Here is a 19,891-nt window from a genome sequence, read left to right as displayed (position 1 = left end):
ACCTCCTCCACCTCCATCAACAGTTGGGATATGAGACTTGGGTTTGACTCGGAGAGGGGCAGAGTTGGGATGAAAAGTGAGGTTTTTTGGCGGAATGGGAAAGTGGGGTTAGAGGAGAAAAAGTTGTTACGGCTTTGCATAATGCTAATCCCGCTTTATAATAATACAGTTGAATCACTCCAAATCACACGGAGGCACCTCCCTGATCTGTTATAATTTATGTAATTGTCACGTTGGTGCAGGGGCAAATCAAACAAAGAATAGTTTTTTCCATTATTATGAAAATAGTGGTATTCCGGAGAAGGTGAAGGCTTGTTCTGCACGGTCTACCGGGTCATAGGAGCGTTTTCGGTAGCTCCAAGGGGACGCTACCGTTTTCCCCCCGCTCTTCTTTTCAAAGGCCATTGCAGCCTTTACTTTGCTCTCTCCTTTCACTAGGAATCCTTCTGGTGGAGCATCATTTAGTTTGACACCCCACGACAGGGTTAAATGGCATTCTGGCAACTCTGCGGCCCTGAATGCCACTGAACACTCTGCCAAAAGGGACGGCCTCGGCGACGCGGCATGAGAGCGGAACGGCGCGTCGAAGCACAGACGGAGACATGGGGATTATCAAACTTTAGAGGCTGGCTCGCCTGCATTATTTGCCCACCTTAAATAAGACACGGAGACGGAGCTCGTACATGTATGATGGATGAGGCGTGTCAGACGGCACGCACGCACATGATGGATGCAATGTTTTCTGTAAAAGGTCAAACACAGAATAGAGACGCCTTCATTTGGCACTTTGACCCCAGGGTTAACCAGGAGATCAGCGCGAGTGTTTGCGCTGAAATGCCACTGAACGCAAACGGAGCAGAAATCGTGGCTGAATCTTAAGTAGACTGACCCGCCATGAACGGACGCGTCTGCTTTAATATGTCGGCTCACGAGTGGAGTGGTTTGAGGCCAACGTTGAATTTGCTACTTTTACCTATTGCATTTACTTTACTGTAAATCCACCATACCTTCAAAGGCAATTTGTGACCACCAAGAGTCAATACATGATAGCTGCTCGTACCCATAATGGAACATTTCTGGTAAAATTGGACAGGATTTAATACCTGAATGAGAGGGAAAGTGATTATCTCCACATCTAAAGCACTGTTGAGCTACGGATGAAAATTACCTTGTTACGCAAGGTTTATTTCAAGACTCTGTAAATCTTGTCTCCCCCCTCTCCCTCCCCAACCCCCTCCTTCCCTGTCAACGAGACACACAAAAACACACACACACACACACACACACACACACACACACACACACACATACACACACACACACACACACACACACATCCACAGTCGTGTAAACACACTCTCACCGCGGCAGGCTCGGTGTTGTGCTGGGATATCAAGGTGATATTTGCATATAGATTAGCATATCCTCCTGATTAACTCTTTGCGTGATGAGGACAATTAGGGAGCTTGATGTATTGGCAGCACTCACCGGGAGACGCAGCGTAAACATCCCCTCACAGCCGTCCAATGAGAAGAGGGCGGGAAGTCGTCGCGGAAACGCTGCCAGAATGTATTTGTGTGCCATTGTCTCCCATTATGTATGTGTGTGTTTGCGTGTGTCTGCTTGATTGTGTGTGTGTGTGATTTTGTGTGTGTCTGCTTTATTGTGTGTGTTTGTGTGTCTGCTTGATTTTGTGTGTGTGTGCGTGGATGTGTGTGTGTCTGCTTGATTGTGTTTGTCTGCTTGATTGTGTGTGTGTTTGTCTGCGTGTGTGTGTGTGTGTGTGTGTGTGCGTGTGTGTGTGTGTGTGTGTTTGTGTGTGCGCATTGTTATACATGAGCCCCGTGCGGCGATGTAGCAGCGAGAACATCCCAGAGCCTGAAGTACAACAGTGCCATCTAGCCATTGCTGCTAATTAATCTGCATGAATATATGAATGACTGCATCCCCCACGTCATGTACTCCCGGCCCATCACACATGCACACGCACACACATGCACGCGCACTCACACACACACCCACATACATGCGCGCACGTGACAATGCACACTCACAGACACACGCGAATGTACGCATGCACGCACACAGACAGACAGAGGGGCACACACACACGCCTGCGTGCGTGTGTGACAATGCTCAAGCACAGACACAAGGGGCATGTAAGCATGCGCACACATGCAGTGCTGCACAGACACATGCAGGTAAACACACACACCAATTCCAAGCTCGTTGTGACCGGGGCCTCCTTGGGCAGATCACACACGTGACACGCACACATGCAAGCACGCACACACACATCCATAGACGAAGGCACGCACACATGCACTGATGTGCAGACACACGGGCACGTCAGCACGCACAGATACAGCGGCTATCACACGAATGTCGACACACAGACACTGCCTTCGTAGAATGTGAATCCACTACCATGACTCAAGCAAACTATATTACCACAAAACAAAACCCTGTCATCATCCTCGCACAGACAGACTCAGAGACAGCTTCTACCCCGTAGCCATGAGTGAACTGAACAATGCAAAAGGAGACGTTTTAATACATTCACATTCAACTAGCGCCCATTTTACAAGAACATTGTGAATGTACCATTTGTACTACAAAAAACACTACTGTGCGATACCGTTGACCTCAGCTGCTATTCTTATTTATCTGTATATTTCATCCTTATTTGTTATTTAAATATTTTATCTTTATTTGTTATACATATATTTCATATATTGCATATATATTCAAAATTGTGTTTTTGTGAGTTGCACCATCTGGCTGAGATTAAAATTTCCCTGTGCCATGGGCAATGACAATAAAGAGCATTCTATTCTATTCTTTTCTGTTATTTAATGTTTTTTTGTGTTCCTTTGTCTCTAAACAATGAAATGTCTGTTCTTCTCTTTGTCTTGTCCATTCCTCGTAATCGACAATGAAGCTGACTTTCACTTTTGGCTTGACCTTGACCTCCAGGTGTCCCTGGAGGACCCGGTGTTCGCCGCCTTTCTGGACCAGCAGCTCAACGGCACCGGCCTGAGCTCCGCGCTCATCGCCGGCTTCCTGTACAACGGACCCCCGGAGGAGCGGCCGCCAGGGGGGCCGCAGTCCGACTGGCGCGACGTGTACCGAGCCGCGGGCCAGGCGGCGGCCATGTTCTCCCAGCTGCTCGGGGTGAGTCCGGGGTCGTTTGTTGTGTTTTTGTTTTGGGGGGTGTGGAGGGTCGGGGGTTGTGGGGTGTGGGGGTTGGGTTGGCTGCTCTAGCCGCGTCGGGGGGGCTTGGTTTGTGGAGTCGAAGCGGTGGTCTCAGCTCATCCTCTGGAATGCCCTAACCCCTGAGCAGAACATCAACCAGAACCGTCGAGGGGTGCTGGGTGATGTTTTGCCCAGAGGTTAGTGCAGGTGGGGCAGGTTGGCTGGTAACCGGGGAGGTTGCTAGTTCGATCCCCGGCTCCTCCTAGCGGAGTGTAGAGGCGTGCCTGAGCGAGGCACCTTAGCCTAACTGCTCCTGACAGGCTGGCTGTCGCCTTGCATGGTTGACCCCGCCGTCGCTGTCCGAATGTGTGTATGAATGTGTGAATGTATATTGAAAGCGTATATTGTAAAGCGCTTTGAGTGGCCACTGGCTAAAAGTACGCTAGATAAATTATAGACGGGTGTGCCCTCCACGCAGGGTTACTGGTTGTTGTTTAGGGCAGGGGTGTCGGATTTGGAAAAATAAATAAAAAAATGACTATACTCGTTTGTAAGGGTTTGGGCTGTAACAATGAACTTCGGCCTCGGCAGTGGAAGCCTGTAACCTGGCTCAGAAGCAGAGTAGCACGGTGCAAAATACTGGTCTGCATGATTAAGCATTGAACCGGCGATACACTCCACTGACCAATCGATATCCCCAGTGACATCACGCGCGCGCGCACGCGTGTGTGTGTGTGTGTGTGTGTGTGTGTGTGTTGACGTGAAGCTCATGTGACAGAAGAGCATCTGTATTCAGGCAGGCAAACATCATTTGTCCGCATTGATCTATTGATCCGTTTTCCAGGGACGATATTCTTTTAAGGCCTCGTTCGGTACAGACAGGTGCTGATAGTAACCCATTGCACTTTGACACAAAAATCGCTCAAATCATGTGTTTCAATATTTAATCAAGAGAACGTGTCGAAGGGATATTGGGAGTTCTAGCCGGAGCGGACAGCAGTGTCCAATCCCCTCGGCTGGCCAGTGCACAAATGCGTGAGCTGATACTGTATGCATGTGTGACAGAATGGAACAGCCTTCCCATCTGTCCTCCATCTCTTTCAAGCTGCAGAGAGCCGCTTACACTGGAATACACACCGCATTTCTTCTTTATTTGATTCAGTATTTGTATGGCCATGAATCGCTACGTATATCGATTGGTATATCCAATGGATGATGGGTCTGCTAGTTAATAATAAAGATGGAATCAGAAGCATTCTTATGACACTACATAGCTTAAATTGATGGGGGTTCGACTTCCAGACGAAAAGGGTTTTGGGTTCCAACCCGGATGTCAACGATAAGACCCTTAAAGCAATATATAACATAATGTAATATAAAATATCCCTGTATGTCTCTCTGGACTAAAAGCGTGGGTTAAATGGCTGCATGGTAAATTAATTGATCTGGGGGATAAGAACTGCCCAACAGACCCACACGGCTGCATGAGCTAACTCGTAGCCACCGCTGGGCTCCGCACTCAATCGATTCAGCGCTATTCCTGGAACGCCGCCGCCTCCGTCTCCGGCCCCCGGGCGCACGTGGGCCGACACGCGACACATGTTCATCACGCGCCCGGGACATCGACCCGCTAATCTCATCATGCCGCCGACGGCTGCCAACGGCGGCCCACACGCCCGGAGCCTCTTGCGCTGGGAGCTCCGCCGTGGCGGTCAGGCTCAGGGCTGGAGCGTCTGGACGCTAGCCTCCCCAACACCGGGGGGGGGTTGGATGTCGATCGGATGACCGGGACAGCTGTCGGCGTGGTGACGGGGGCGCCAGGCCGCAGCATCGACGCGGAAAGAATTCTCAAAACAAAAGTATTTCCTTGTATTTGTTACGGTAATTATTGACATTATTTCAACACAAATTAAGTTTACAAAATAAATCATGTACAAAAATGGACGTCTTCTAATTTTCCCGCGGTTTCGTCGCAATAACTTCCGCAGCGGCTTTTGTGCATGATGTACCGGCTACCCACTGGGGTTCGGTCAGGGGGGTCCTGGTTAGCCGGGCTTAGCTTAGCTCTGCGGCAACTCTGTTTGTTGCTGGAAGCCGGGAAGAGTCGTCGGAGCTAGTGAGGCCAAAGTGGTCACCACCAGTGATGATGATTTCATGATTTCAAGAGCTACCCCCAACCCCCCCTGGCCCCTCTTACCCATGGAGCTCGGCCACAGTGTCAGGCTCAGGGCTCGGGCGTCTGGACGCTCGCCGCCCGCCACAACACGGGGGGGCTCAGATGGGGATCAGGGACCGGGACATCTGTCTTAGGGGGAGCCAAGCCGGTTCGCCCACTGGGTTTGGACGGGTTTGCTCGGGGGGTGGTCCCGGAAAGCCGGGCTTAGCTGAGCTCTGCTGCGACGCTGTTTTGGGTTCGGAAGGGATGGAAGCCGCGATGAGATTTCAGAACTAGTGAGGCCTAAGTGGTCAACCGGTCGTTCTGATGGATCGACCGTTCGTCGCAGACTAGACCACACCTCCAGGGATCCGGTTGGGCTTGTGCCCGGTGATGAAACCCACTTCAGACATAAACCAGTGCCTTAGTAGGACTCTGGGCGGGAAAATGTCTGGCTTATGAGTTATGAATGGAAAACAGCGGGGCCAGGATATCGTCGTGGCAACTACGCTTGACTCCGAGCTAACTAGGTTGCATCCCTAATGCCTGTCGCCTAATCTGTGGACGTCTTTGAGCAAGATGCTTAACAGCCGTCCTCCATTATCCTTAATCACATGTCATTATGATGGTGGGGGATAGCGGGGTTCTTTTCAGATGCATGTGAAGTGTGGCTGTACATGTAGCTCAATTCACGTGGCTTTCGATCAAAGGGGCTGCATAAAGACAAGCAGTACATTTACGTTTACATCTAGGGCATTTCGCTTTTATCGAGTTAAGCGATTTACAGTTACACGTACATTTGTCAAAAGAAAGAGAAACAACAATATAACGCTGTCGGTACTGTAAGCATGTTCATAGAACCAAGTGCCAAGAACTAGAAATTGTAAGTTTAACCCATTCCCCGTATGCAGAAAAAATAGCTAGGTTAAGACGCTACACAGGGCAAGTACAATTTTTTAGCCGTAAATTCAAAAATATGAAAATAATAAAAATGGGCCCTATTTTACCATCAGGTGTGACATTAGATCAGTCTACCAGCTTGCCCATTGGAATGTTACAACTGGTAGGCTTATCTATCAATCATTCATCTAGGTGGACACACCCGCCTGTCACAGGGATTTTGAAACTGCTTGTAATGGCTGATCACACTCACACCTGGTGGTAAAATAGGAACCCTTAAAAATATCCTGAGATGCATTCAACATGTTTTTTATGAATAAATATTTGGCAATATCTGTTCTTCTGCCAGATCTGCTTAGGGGGTGGGGGGGAGTTTTCTATTAGACTTTTGTTTCTGCACAACGATAGAATAGCGGGCCAAGCTGGAAGCGTGTCCAGGACCGGGAGCACAGACTAGACTCTGGGACTCTGGGATTCGGGGAGCTCAGCGAGTCCCTCTCAATCTTAATTTCCTCACTTCCTGTTGCATCAGAGCCCGCGGTGCTCAAAGTAACTGTAATTAGTGCTGAGCCGCGGGTTTCATCGATTGATTTATTATTACACAAATCAAAAGTGAGGCATCATGCATGCACACACACACACACACACACACACACACACACACACACACACACACACACACACACACACACACACACACACACACACACACACACACACACACACACACGTGTGCACTGATAGTGACACACTGATAATTCCTTCCACCGGCGAAACGTTTCAAGGCAGCATTTCACCGAATGTTTAAAATGATTTATACAGACAAATAGTTTGTCTGGTAATTAATCTGTCTACCACACGGCAACCCTTTGATAAATGTTGACTGCAATCACTCGTCCAATCAGAGCATATCAATTATTAACAAATCCAGGTCGACTACACCGACCAACTACTTTCACAGGGGGGAGGTTTTTAGCTTGGGAATTGGCTTTTTTTTAGGTGCACTAAGACATCGGTAGGGGAAGGCCTGATGGCAAAACAGAGACGACAGCGAGACGTGTGACCCGCCTGTCAGCCGTGGCCTCCACCCCACACCGCCTGCTCGTTAGCTACCCATGATGCATAGGGGGGCCGACACCGCGGGGCCGGAAGCGGTGGCGAGATGAACATTAGCTGGCCTCGCTTGTGTCTGTGTTTGTGTGTCGTGGCTCTGTCCGCAGGAGTCAACAGCCCCCAACTTTTTGCCTGTAAACCATTTCCGGTGGCGAGTCGTTGCTGCAGACAGTTACTCAATGTGTCAAATAAGTGTATGATAGCCCTAGGAAAATTACTTTAACTGCTCGTTAAAGGTCGAGCCGAACTTCTCTCGTATAGATTTGAACGGCAAAACAGCAACTGCATAACAACGTTCTAATCCAAAATTAATTGTTTTGTTTTTGCCAAACCCTAATGGGTGTTCTTCGTGTGTGTGTGTGTGTGTGTGTGTGTGTGTGTGTGTGTGTGTGTGTGTGTGTGTGTGTGTGTGTGTGTGTGTGTGTGTGTGTGTGTGTGTGTGTGTGTGTGTGTCTCTCTCTCTCTTTGTGTGCCGGTGCGTGTGTGGCTCTCCCTCCTTGTATGGGTACATGCGTGTTTGTGTATTCCTCTTTGTGGGTGTGTGTGCAACTGTGTGTATTCCTCTTTGTGTTTGTGTGCGCATGTGTGTGTGTCTCCCTGTGTTTGTATGTGTGTATGTGTCTCCCTGTTTGTGTGTGTGTGTGTGTGTGTGTGTGTGTATATATCCCTCTTTGTGTGTGTGTGTGTGTGTGTGTGTGTGTGCGCCTCCCTGGACAGTGCCTGGACCTGAACAAGTTTGAGCCGGCCTCCACTGAGCAGCAGCTGGTGAGTCGAGCCCTGGAGCTGCTGGAGGAGGAGCGCTTCTGGGCTGGGGTGGTGTTTGAAAACCTCCCCCCCAACACCACCCGGCTGCCCGCCTACGTCAAGTACACCATCCGCATGGATATCGACGAGGTGGAGCGCACAGACGAAGTCAAGCGGAGGTATGACAATCCAAATTAATAAGGAGTGATTATTATTTATTTTTATTTTTCTTATTGATCAGAATTTCATTTCAGAACTTAACTTCTCCTTCCCCGTGAACTGTTGACCTTGAAGTTTTTTTGTTTTATTTACTTTTTGTTGAGACCGATCTTAGTCTGACACACGTCTCTGTGTGCTCCCACATGGACAGTATAAACAGTTTGAGAGCTGAACTTACAAACCTGACCTCGGAGTAACATGTGTTGCGCCTGAGGCTAAACGGTCGGTTCCAACGTTGATCCAAGGATGTGAACCGCTAATCTCTCGGGCCGTTGGTCCTGTTTGGAATACAAGTCATTTTATATGTGCAACCTGGTCAAACGTTGAGCAAGAAAATGCATGCATCTGCTCTCTGAACCAAGGGTAGCAATCATTTGACAACACTGATCCTTGAATGTACTTTGCGTGTGCTTTTTACCATTATGTGTGTGATGTGATGTGGTGGATCAGATTGTGTGCGATACAAGGTTGATGACCGTGCATTGGGTATTATCATCCCTATGTTTGTGCGAGAGTATATGTGTGCCTTTGTTTGTGAGCGTCTGTGTGTCTGTGCTCGAACCTGCATGTGTGTGTCTGTGCTTGTGCATGTGTTGGTGCGCATGTGCAACCGAGTAGGCGCGCGCGTGCGTGTCTGTGTGTGTGTGTGTGATTAAGAGTCAGTAAATGTACTTTACGTACTTATCTTCTGTGTCTTAACGTTGTGTGTGTGTGTGTGTGTGTGTGTGTGTGTGCGTGTGTGTGTGTGTGTGTGTGTGATTTAAGAGTCAGTGAATGTACTTTATGTACTTATCTTCTGTGTCTTAACAATGTGTGTGTGTGTGTGTGTGTGTGTGTGTCTGTGTGTGTGTGTATAAACATGTGTAAACGTGTGTTTACGACTCAGAACGTCCTTAACCTTCTGACCTCGCTCCACCTTACCAGGTCGTGGTCGCCCGGGGCAAAGGACAACATCTTCAACGACCTGCGCTACATCTGGGGCGGCTTCGCCTACCTGCAGGACATGTTGGACTCGGGCGTCGCCCGCGCCCACGGCAGCACGCCGCTGGTCGGCGTGTACGCTCAGCAGATGCCGTACCCCTGCTACGTCAACGACGGGTGAGTACCGCCAACAGCAAAGGGGAGATTAAAGCGCTTTTGTCAGCGGCGGTGATCAGACGTTGTGTCCAAGAGGCACCGGAGAGTCGAATTCCATTTCAACCCGTCCACCAGCGGGACGGCCTGAGTTGTGGTCTCATCTGCTAGTCACGTCGGCCCTTTGTTTTCACATTTCCCTGTGGAAGCGTAAAAAGAAACTGGGGCCCATTCGCTTCTTTTATTCCTTATCTGGCCATTCCGTCGTTTTTGGTATTTTCTGTATTTTTTTATGTCATGCCCGTCATAAAGGAAGTAAATAACAGCAACACACCCCTCACTCTTGGAGAAAAATAATTATACTCTTATAGCGCTCGTAGCCAAACACAAAATCGAAGCCGACGCAACAGCGAAAAAGCAACAAAGACCGGGAGATTGAAAGAGTAAAACAAAAGAATATTGATCCCGCTCCAACTACAGGAAGTCTCAGCGTGTTTGAAGCACTCTAAATTATTAAAGATTAACATCTAAGGATGTGCGTGCCTTTCCCCTCAGACAAACAATAACAATACCCCCCCCCCCCCCCCCTTCTTTTCAATATCTGTCGTCTCACTTTTGATCGTGTCGCCAAGGCACCTCTGCCATCAGTGCTGCTGTCTTGTTAAGGGGGGTCGTCGGGGTCACATGGTAGCCCACCCCTTCCGCCCCCCCACCACCAGGGGACAGAGCCTCCGACAGAGAACTGCAAAGCAGCAGCAGCAGCAGCAGCAGCAGCAGGCAGTGCCTAGCCGAGAGCTGGAGCGCCCTCCTCCTCCCTGCATCATTAGGACTTTCATTAATGAAATGAAAATGTTGAGCTCCGAACGCAATCGAGAAGTAATTACAGCAGACGGCCCCCACTCCCCCGCAAGAACACAACGCAGCACTCGACAGGTCAAATGTATAGATTTATATACCATAACATCTTAACTAATTTCCCTCTGGGATTATTAAAGTATCTATCTATCTATCTATCTATCTATCTATCTATCTATCTATCTATCTATCTATCTATCTATCTATCTATCTATCTATCTATCTAACTTAACAATCCGGAAACAAGTAGAGGAAGCAAAGAATTGGTTTCATCTTTTGTTGACCGCGCGTGTGTGTGTGCGTGTGCGTGCGCGTGCGTGTGTTAATATGCGTGGTGCTTTTTAAAACGGTAATGGAGCCCTACCTTCCTGAGTACGCCGTTGCCATGGAGACATTAACCTGCAGGAACACACATTGTTGGCATTCGGCTCGCATTGACAGTAATGGTTTTATTGATTTGTCTCTCTAACATCATTACTTCCCTATAAATAATCCTCCGCTGGCCCATGATAAGTGTTTGGTTTCACGCTCCCGCCGAGCCCGAGTGAGGGCGGGAGGCTGAGCACCAAGTCGTGTGTGTTTTCTTTTTCCGTCGGATCACGTTCAACTGATTACATATTGTGTGTGTGTGTGTGTGATGATGTCACCAGGTGTACTGTGTTCTTTGCTTTCGGTTCACAAGACACGGACGCATCGGGAAGTTGGGTGGTTTGGTGTGAATGTGGGAATGTGGGTGAGGTAAGTGACGGAAGATACATCGGAATATCATGTGTGATCTGATAGCACGCCGTCTCCGACAATCGTCTCCGAAAATTGGTCTCCGACATTCCGAAAAATGTCTGAAAAACTCCCTGGCGTTCCCGGGTGGTTTTCATCGTCATCCCAGTTTCAACTTTACATCGCGGTGGCAGTCACATGAATAACAACAGTATTCCTAATTATCAGAAACAAGACAATGACGGCACGTCTCGTATCCCGACGCTCCGGCTTTCGTGTCTCTCTTCCCGTAAATAACGAATTAATAATTACCGGAGATGAATGGCGTCCATAAAGGAGTCTCCCCAGGTCCCTGCAGCATTTACTCTCCCGCCCGGCCTCTCAATTTGGGCCCGGGCTAAATTATTAACACTTGAAAACCGCTATTCCATTCATAAATAATTGAGAGCGGAATCAGACAAAGAAGGATGTAGTAAAAAAAATCTAATGGGGGGGAGGGCTGCTCTCTCGGGTGGGGGGTTGGAGGATGGTAGTGGGGGCCAGACAGACAGACAGAAGGGCTCTGTGATGATTTTGTAGCTGACATGGGGGTTTCGACCCGAAGGATTTCGTTGGTTAAGGACAGGCATGGTTTGCGATGTGCGTTTTTTTTTTAGAAACTTCAAATGTCCCGTTGACTCCCATTAATAAAATATAGACACTCAAATCGTAATTGATGCATGGTTACGATGGATATAACTCAGCTGAGCAATCCAAAATAAGCAGTAAACATGAACGCTGCGTACTTTCCACCTGATATATGATACATACCTGTGAGAATATAGGTCCTGCAGTATAAAGGGAAGACAACACAAGGTCTTCTGTAGTAAGCTCGAGCAGTTGCGCAAACGCTCACACACACACACGCTCAAACACACACACGGTCGCTCAAACACACAGAAACATACAGAAACACACAGGCACACACACACACATAAATACACTCCGAAACACACACACACACACACACACACAGAAACACAGCAACACACAGAAACACACACACACACACCAACACACACAGAGAACCCCCCCCCCCCATACACTCACTCCTCTCCAGCACCCTATTTAGCAGTCCATTGCCCTCATTTAGCTCCGGTCGTACGTCGACAATTTCCTCCACTAAACATCAACACTGACCCCCCGCTCCGAAGTGAACAACGCACTTGAGCACAGCCTCCGAATCGGCCCCGTCTTTTTAATTATTTATTTCCCATCGCCCACCTGAGCCTTTTTATTTCCTTTCGTATGCAACACACCGCGCTTGACCCGCTCCCTGCCTTGCTCGGGCCTCTGCGCCCTCCGCTGACCTGTCTGCGCTTCGTCCAAACAAAGCCCAAAGATAAGAAAAGTGTTTTAGTCTTTTTCGCTCGTCATCGCACATCGCAATCGGCCGTCAATTGGCGATGGCGGCCGCCGATAAGAAGGTGACCCTGCCTACGTCCTGGGCATTTTTCTTCTCTTTTCTTCTTCTTCTTCTTCTGACCCCGATAAGAAGATCAAGCCGTCCTATTGGTCGACGCCCTGCCCTCACCTCAATCAGGGCCGACATCTTTTCTCGTGCACCGACCCATCTGTTCGGCTCCGAGAGAGACGGGGCCCCGTGGGTGAGGCCAGGAGCCACGGCATCACACCCGCACACACATCAACTCCCCGTTGGATAATAAGACAAGGCTTTCTTTTGAAGCGTATCTGGAACGACCTGTGATAAACGACGTCCTGTACGCTAATTCAATGATGCGCTGAAAAAAGGTAAACCCGGGATGAAATCCCCCGTGATAAAGTACGGTTTATTGCACGCGGTTCATCATCGTAACCTTCCCCCCTCATACGACCGCTAAGGGTTGTGTGTGTCGACGCCGATCGCTCCAGTCATCAGTCTGGCAAATGAGGATGGGGGTTTAGGGCGGGGGGGGGGGGGGGCACCGATGTTTTTCATTGTCTGCGTTTTGTCTTTTTGTACGTTAAGCAGCCATTCAAACCCCACCTGCCGTGCTGCGCCAGGCTTTATGTTTTATGTATAATAGATGGCACTCCATTATGGATGGCGTTCTACCACCCAGGATTCGGCGCGGTGCGCTTTCACTTGTTTTGACGGTTTCATTTGAACGCCGGCCAATGCTAATTCCGACGCTAGTGAGCACTTCAAACGTTAATGTACAAAAAGAAATCCCTGTACCATGAAAAAGGGAATTAATGGCAATGCGCTGAAACAATGAATCGGATTGGTTGGCAGGTTCAAGTTCAGCAATGCTAATATAAAACGCAAACGTGTTTAAAAAAAAACAGCTTCTTTTATTAGCCACTATTATATCCTTACGCAAGCTAGGCTTGTTGTATACGGGGAATGGGTTAACCTAGCAATTGTTAGTGCTTGATGAACATCCTTGATGTAACCTCAGCAACGTTTTCTTCTTTCACTTTCTTCTGACAAATGCACTTATTGTAAATCGATTTTAGATTACAGCGTCTGCTTAATGCCCTAAATTCAAATAATATTGCCACACAGTAATTGGTCATCGTAACTATTAGCTCCAATATTCAAGCCACCGCGAGGTCAGATTACGGAGCGGTTCAATTTATGAACGAGACGAGAGACTTGTTTACCAGGGATGAAATCACCCCGTCCTCCACCAGAGGGGCTCTCTCCTAGTTAGAAGTCAAGCCCCCCCCCCCCCCCCCCCCCCCCGCTCCCTCTCCCGTCCCCCTCCCCTAAACTTAGGTCCCGGCGTGTAACGGGATCGGCGGGACGGGGCTACCGCCGCGAGGGGTCCTATTACTTGAGCACCTTTTGATCGATCAGGGGAATGTATAATTCAAGAGCATCTGCCGCGGGCAAGGTTGTCCGTGTCAGACGTGGTGTGCATGACAGATACGCAAGACCCCCCCCCCCCCCCCCCCCCCCCCTCCCCCCTTCTCCACAACTCCCACTACCACCAAACCCCCGACAGCCTTTTCTCTCCGTGTGATGACGAGTCAATGGAAGTTAACTCCCCGGCAGACGCACGCACATCAGCCATTCAGACGATAGGGAGATGCTTAGGGAGGGGAAGGGGGGTGGTGGGGGTAGCGGTTGGACTGGCGGCGTCGGCGGCCATGTTTACCGTTCGATTTGGAAGACAATTGGTACCTCGGGGCGGCGTTGTGAAATTCAGACGAAGGAGGGGAAAAAAGGAAGGCTCCAGCATGGAGCTAATGGCCCCAGAGTTATTTATACAATGTGTTTTGTCGGTCGGTTTTTATTGACCACTTTGCTTAATGCCGGGCAAATTTAGGAGGCTTTTTCGGCGGGGGGAGGAGATGGTGTGTGTTGGGGGGGGGGGGGGGGGGGTGTTAATGGTTTTTCTTTTTGAAGTGCAATGTGTTTGTCTGATGTTTTTTAGCCTCAACTTTCTTCTGGCGGTGTTGATGATTGGGGAAGGGAGCGAGCGAGCGTTTGAGTTAAAGTCCTCTTAAACGCGTGTTAACCAATCCCTTCCTGCGGCTCACCCCCGCTTCCTCGGCGCAGGTTAATGTCCGTCCCACTAGGGCCGGCTGGAAGTGTCCTCGGAAAATCAATGATCCCTCCTTGTTAGCGCTCCAATGTCCCCTGTGGACTTCTTGTCTGACTCCTGCGGGCCAGACGTTCGTTGCCGTTTTTGTTTGCGTTGCCTTTGAAACGCTTTGTCTAATCGGGTCGTTTATAAGGCTTAAGTCTTTCATGTAAACACTCAGGGGCGATCCAGGGCACTCTCTCTTTGTGGAGAATATGAACGGTGAAGCAATGGGATTTCAGTTTGAAGGATTTTGTAGCAGCGCTGATTAAAGATAAAAAAAGAGATAGCGAAAGACATATTTATGGGAACGCAACGAGCGTTGCGTACGCTCTGCTAAAAAGACCCTCTTGTAACGCTTGTAAGCGGTTACACGGTACAATATGAAACATCCGCGAATGTAATGGATGTAAACGCGGGCCTACATGAAGTCTAATTCATGACGTCTTTTTTCCAGAGTTCAGCAGAATTGTGCGGGTTTCCAGATGCCTACTTAGTTCTCCGCCCGCGTGCCCGCATTGTGCTAAAGAGTGCCTCCCTTGCATTAAAGCTGCCAGTTTCGCTGGGTTCCGGAGCAAAACTAATATGGATAAATCCATACTTTGTCAGAATCCATTTGCTATCCCTCCCCTCCCCCTCCCTCTTCGCTCTCTAATAAAGCAAAGGTAGCACTTTGGCACACGGTCGCGGCGAGAGATATTGACATGGCATTTTGATGGCTTTATGAAAGCAAGCTTAATATTGCCTTATTGTTTTGTAACGGCGTCCTGCCGTACATCTTCTCTGGCACCCCGGTGTGCACTAAATGGCTTGATGGGAGCTGATACACAAGATTCATGAAGGTTAGCGCACAGTGAGCAGGAGAGGAAAAGCCTCGGTGACATTGAATCGAACAAAAGGGGGGGAATGTAATGGTCTTTTGAGCTCTGATTGAAAAGCTCTGGAGATTTTCCCAACCCCAACAAGACAATTACTCTGGCGTGGCAGCGGCTCAAGTTGTTTTGCCGCTTCCCTATTTAACCATATTTTGTTGCACCGGAGCGACAAAAAACGTAATCCGGGGACGATGGAGCACCGACAGAAAAACATTCATTCAAACTGGGTCCAGCAAAGATCTCTCTGTGAAAGAAGGATTTTTTTTAGTCAAAACGTCCCTGGAAATTTCCCCCCTCGAACATATTGTGAATTTCCAACCAGAAGGTGCTTCTATAAACACAGAGGCCTCTGAGCCTGTTGTTCCGTGTTCGGGGTCAGGATCTGGACAGCTCTGACCCCCGGCCTGACCCGCCCTCCGATCACTCTCCCCCCTGGCGTGCTGCTTCAGCGGGGAGCAGCGAACGCACCTTACCCCGTGTTCAGTCCTGTGTCTTCACCCCCTGGTCAGGCCGGGATCTGAACCGGTATGATCCCTGGCCCTGACCCGCCCTGCGATCACTCTCTCCCCCCCCTGACGTGAAGCCTCAGCGTGGAGCAGCGACAGCACCTTACCCCGTGTTCAGTCCAGTGTCTTCACCCCCTGGTCACGCAGCGATCTGAACCAACATGACCTGTGCTCCGATCCCCTCTCCCCCCCCTGACGTGCAACTCCAGCGGGGGAGCACCTTGCCCTTGTTCTCAGTCCGGTCTTCAACCCCCCCCCGGTGGTCGGGCCGGGATTTGACCCTACGTGACTCTGGCCTGACCGACGCACTCCCGTCTCTCTCTCACACACACACACCTCTGCAGCTTCATCGGCAGCATCGGCGTCACACTGCCCATGTTCTTCGTGCTGGCGTTCACCTATAGCGTGTGCATGGCGGTCAAAAGCCTGGTGCTGGAGAAAGAGCTGGGCCTCAAAGAGGTGCTGCGGTCCACCGGCGTGCCCAACGGCGCGCTGTGGTGCGCCTGGTTCACGGAGAACATGACGCTGCTGCTGGTGCCCTGCCTGCTGCTGAGCGTCATGCTGAAGGTCAGTACCGGAGGGGGGGAGGGAGGACATCTCTCTCTCTCTCTCTCTCTCTCTCTCGGCGGGGCGTGGGCGAGCACCCGGACCACAAAGCACCCCCGCCCGGGATGGGAACGCAGAGGAGGGGAGGGAGGGTGGCAGGCGTAGCTTAGCATAGCTTAGCATGACAAATCGCGGGCTTAGCTTGGCGTGGTGCGCCGCGGAAGGCGCAGATTCAAGGTGGATTATTGACGGGATGGTGGAGTGATTGTTTCGGAATAGAAAGGGGTAGTTGATTGTTTTGGGGAGTGTGTGTGTGTGTGTGTGTGTGTGTGTGTGTGTGTGTGTGTGTGCGTGTGCGCGGGGGGGGGTCTGATGATTGCAGGTGTTTATCTCTGTCAGTAGTTTTGGCAGCTCTTTACTCAGGCATAACAAGTGAATAAAACAGTGTTTTTGTTGAACTCATCAAGAATATGTAATGGAGAGCAAAGGTATTATGAGAAGCATCTTGGAAATAGAAAACAGTGGGCTGTCATATTAATTTTAAATGGCTTCAAAAATGCTCACACATCAGTTGGCTTTTGACCTTCCAGCCCACATATATTTCTTAAACAAGACAACATACTGTACTGCAAGATATCAAGAAATGAGATACCTTAAACTTTAAGGCTCTTTGTTGAGTAGTGGCGTGTGTACTTTTCTACTGAGAACTACCTTGAACCACAGCTCCTAAGCATTTAAGGGCAGGATGTTGTTAGTGAAGAACCAAGATCAGGCCTCACACTATCTCTCAGGACACGCAGGTCAGGGAAATGGGCTTGCTTTGTGTTCTGGTACTCTGCTCTAAATAATCAAGTAATCAAATAATCAAATTGTCACAATTTTGAATCATCAACTTTGAAGAGCACCCAATCATTAAATAATCAAATCTCAACTCTGGTAGTTCTAATTTGAACCAATTTGAACCACGGCAATTACAATACCCTGTGTTTAATCAGATAACGTGTGGGTTATTTCTTTTATTTTTTGTGTGTTATTTGGTGGCCCTTTCACTGGAAAATTCAAATCCACAATGACCTCTGCATCACATCAAATTCCATTAAGATTACCTGTTTGTATTTGGTGTTGATGCTCTCCTTGTACAAACACCGGGAACAACCAACGTCCTAAATAGTTAATTAAGCTCATTAATATACTTACTTCAGCCTACCCAAATGGCAAGCAAATGCAATTCATTCAAACTAGGATAACCTCTATATTACTGTGGATGGACTTACAACAACAAACAAATATTGAACGATAGCCTGCAGCATTTTTGGGTTTTACCGTCTGTTTAATTGGTTGGTTATAAGATGTGAAGGTTAGAAATCAGAAAGGAATTTGTTATACAAGAATTATGGAACCCTAACCTTCACACCAACACCAGTTATTTTAATCTTTATCACAGACAGTCTATCACGAATACGTCAAATCGTACATTCCTTCCAGTGGCACAGAGGTGTGTTTGTTTGGTAATTATTTAAACAACAACAATCCTTCCAGTGCCATAAGAGGTATGTTTGCGTGGAAATATTCCTCAGTTATACTCCTAAATGCTTTTGGTAGTCGTCGAAAAAGGTGAAATGTGAACAGCTGGGCCAAATGTAATTTCCTATCAGCCTAATATGTTTGCGAGGCCTCCACGACGTGTGAACATTAATAACAATGAATGGAGTCGGGAACAAACCTCACGGCATGATGTGTGCTCAAACGGGGGGCTCGTTCTAAATGATAATTTCAAAGCCGTTTTCGGCGCATTAATAATGGAATCTAATCATGCGCTGATTATCTGGAAGTTTCAATCACGGTCGGCGGGATGCGCGGAGATGGTGTTATCGTACTCTGTTGTTGTTTATGCTTACGTTCTTCCACGAGGTGCGTTTAAGGAAACTGTGTTTTGTCATTTGTCCCGTGTCTAAAAGGGAGTTAACATGTTGAACAGAACTGAAATCCGTCTTGCATTGATCCTCTGATTTATTTTCCCATGCATGAATCCCATTGATTTTGGGAACGTATTCTACTCATGTTAGCCTCCTCTGACAACACACGGCCGCCCGGTCATTGACCATTGGTGGTCCCTGAACAAATCAATACATAAATGTACTGGCTCAATCGATTGTGTATTTTTTTATTTTTATCCCCCCAATTTTCCCCGAGCGTGTTCTCTCCATCTCCAATCTGCATTGATTAAACGGCCCGCCCCCTCTCTCGCTTCTCCTCTCCTTTTATTTGCTGGCCTACATCATCCTCCTCCTCCTTCTCCTGGTTCTTTCCTTCGTTCTTTCTAATATTTGTCTTTCTTTATGCCGTTCGCTCTTTCTCGCTTATTATTTCGTTATCTATTTCTCTTCCTCTCTTTATTCCGTTTACTTTCTCTCTCTCATTTGATCTCTTGGTCTCTCATTCTTTATTTCATTCTCTCTTTTGCTCTCTGTCTTTATTTCACTATCCCTTTCTCTTTCTTTATTTCGTTCTCATTGTCCCTCTTTTTCGTTCCCTCTTTGTCTCTTTCGTTCTTTTCGTTCTTTCTCTGTCTTTATTTCGTTCTCTCATTTTGTTATTTTGTTGTCGCTTTCTCTCTCTATTTCGTTCTCGTTTTCCCTTTGTTTCGTTCTCCCTTTTGTTATTTCGTTCTTCTCACTTTCTCTCTCCATTTCGTTCTTTCTCTCCCTTTCTTCTTCTCTCTCTCTTTCTTTCCCTTCCTCTCCTTCCTCCTCCACTCCTCCGCCTCCCCCTGGCGCATCCTCCTCCCTCCCCCCCAGGTTCCTGCGCTCGCTGGCCAGCTCGCTGCCTCTGCTCATGACTCTGGCCTGGATCTTCTCGGTGGCCCTGATCGTGAAGGGCATCGTGCAGGAGAAGGAGGCGCGCCTCAAAGAGACCATGCGCATCATGGGCCTTCGGACGTCCATCCACTGGCTCACCTGGGCCTTCTCCAGCATGCTGCCGCTAGCTGTTAGCGCCGCCTTGCTCGCCGTCCTCCTGAAGGTGATCCCGTCGGTGTCTGTGGTTTTGGACGACGCAACGCTTTTGTTGTGGAGGGGTCGACGATGGTGCTAAGACGTGGTTTGCAGGGGTTCTGATCAAGAATGAGTTAGAATAGAGGTGACTGTAGCAAGTAGGATGGTGCAATGGATATAGGGGGTTGTATTCCAGAGGGAATGCACTGGGTTCGATCCCCAATGTCCGCAGCATACCTGTTGACGTTCGGATCCAAAGGTCAATGCTGCTTTGGATAAAAGTGTCTCCTAAACGACTAAAGTTTACAAAATAGACTTTGAATTAGAGACCAAGCATTCAGTCGTATAGAATCATCCACAACTACAGGACAACTACGAGTGTCAAATCCTTGCAGAACAACCAACCAAAACATAAATAAAAGTCTAA

The 19,891-nt window shown here is 48.6% G+C and overlaps 1 protein-coding gene across 1 annotated transcript in view; it reads left to right on the top strand.

Annotated features, from left to right (window-relative positions):
* The window catches only part of LOC115529572 (phospholipid-transporting ATPase ABCA1), a 156,781-nt gene that overhangs the window by 24,456 nt on the left and 112,434 nt on the right, over positions 1–19,891 (top strand). The window contains exons 12-15 of the mRNA XM_030338370.1: positions 2,977–3,174; positions 8,081–8,286; positions 9,251–9,424; positions 16,270–16,492. Of these exons, the coding sequence (XP_030194230.1) occupies positions 2,977–3,174; positions 8,081–8,286; positions 9,251–9,424; positions 16,270–16,492 (801 nt within the window). The remainder of the gene's footprint in view (positions 1–2,976; positions 3,175–8,080; positions 8,287–9,250; positions 9,425–16,269; positions 16,493–19,891) is intronic.

Source organism: Gadus morhua, chromosome 17 (assembly GCF_902167405.1).
Source record: "Gadus morhua chromosome 17, gadMor3.0, whole genome shotgun sequence".
NCBI classification, from domain to species: Eukaryota; Metazoa; Chordata; class Actinopteri; order Gadiformes; family Gadidae; genus Gadus; species Gadus morhua.
This window is presented reverse-complemented; position numbering and strand designations above follow the sequence as displayed.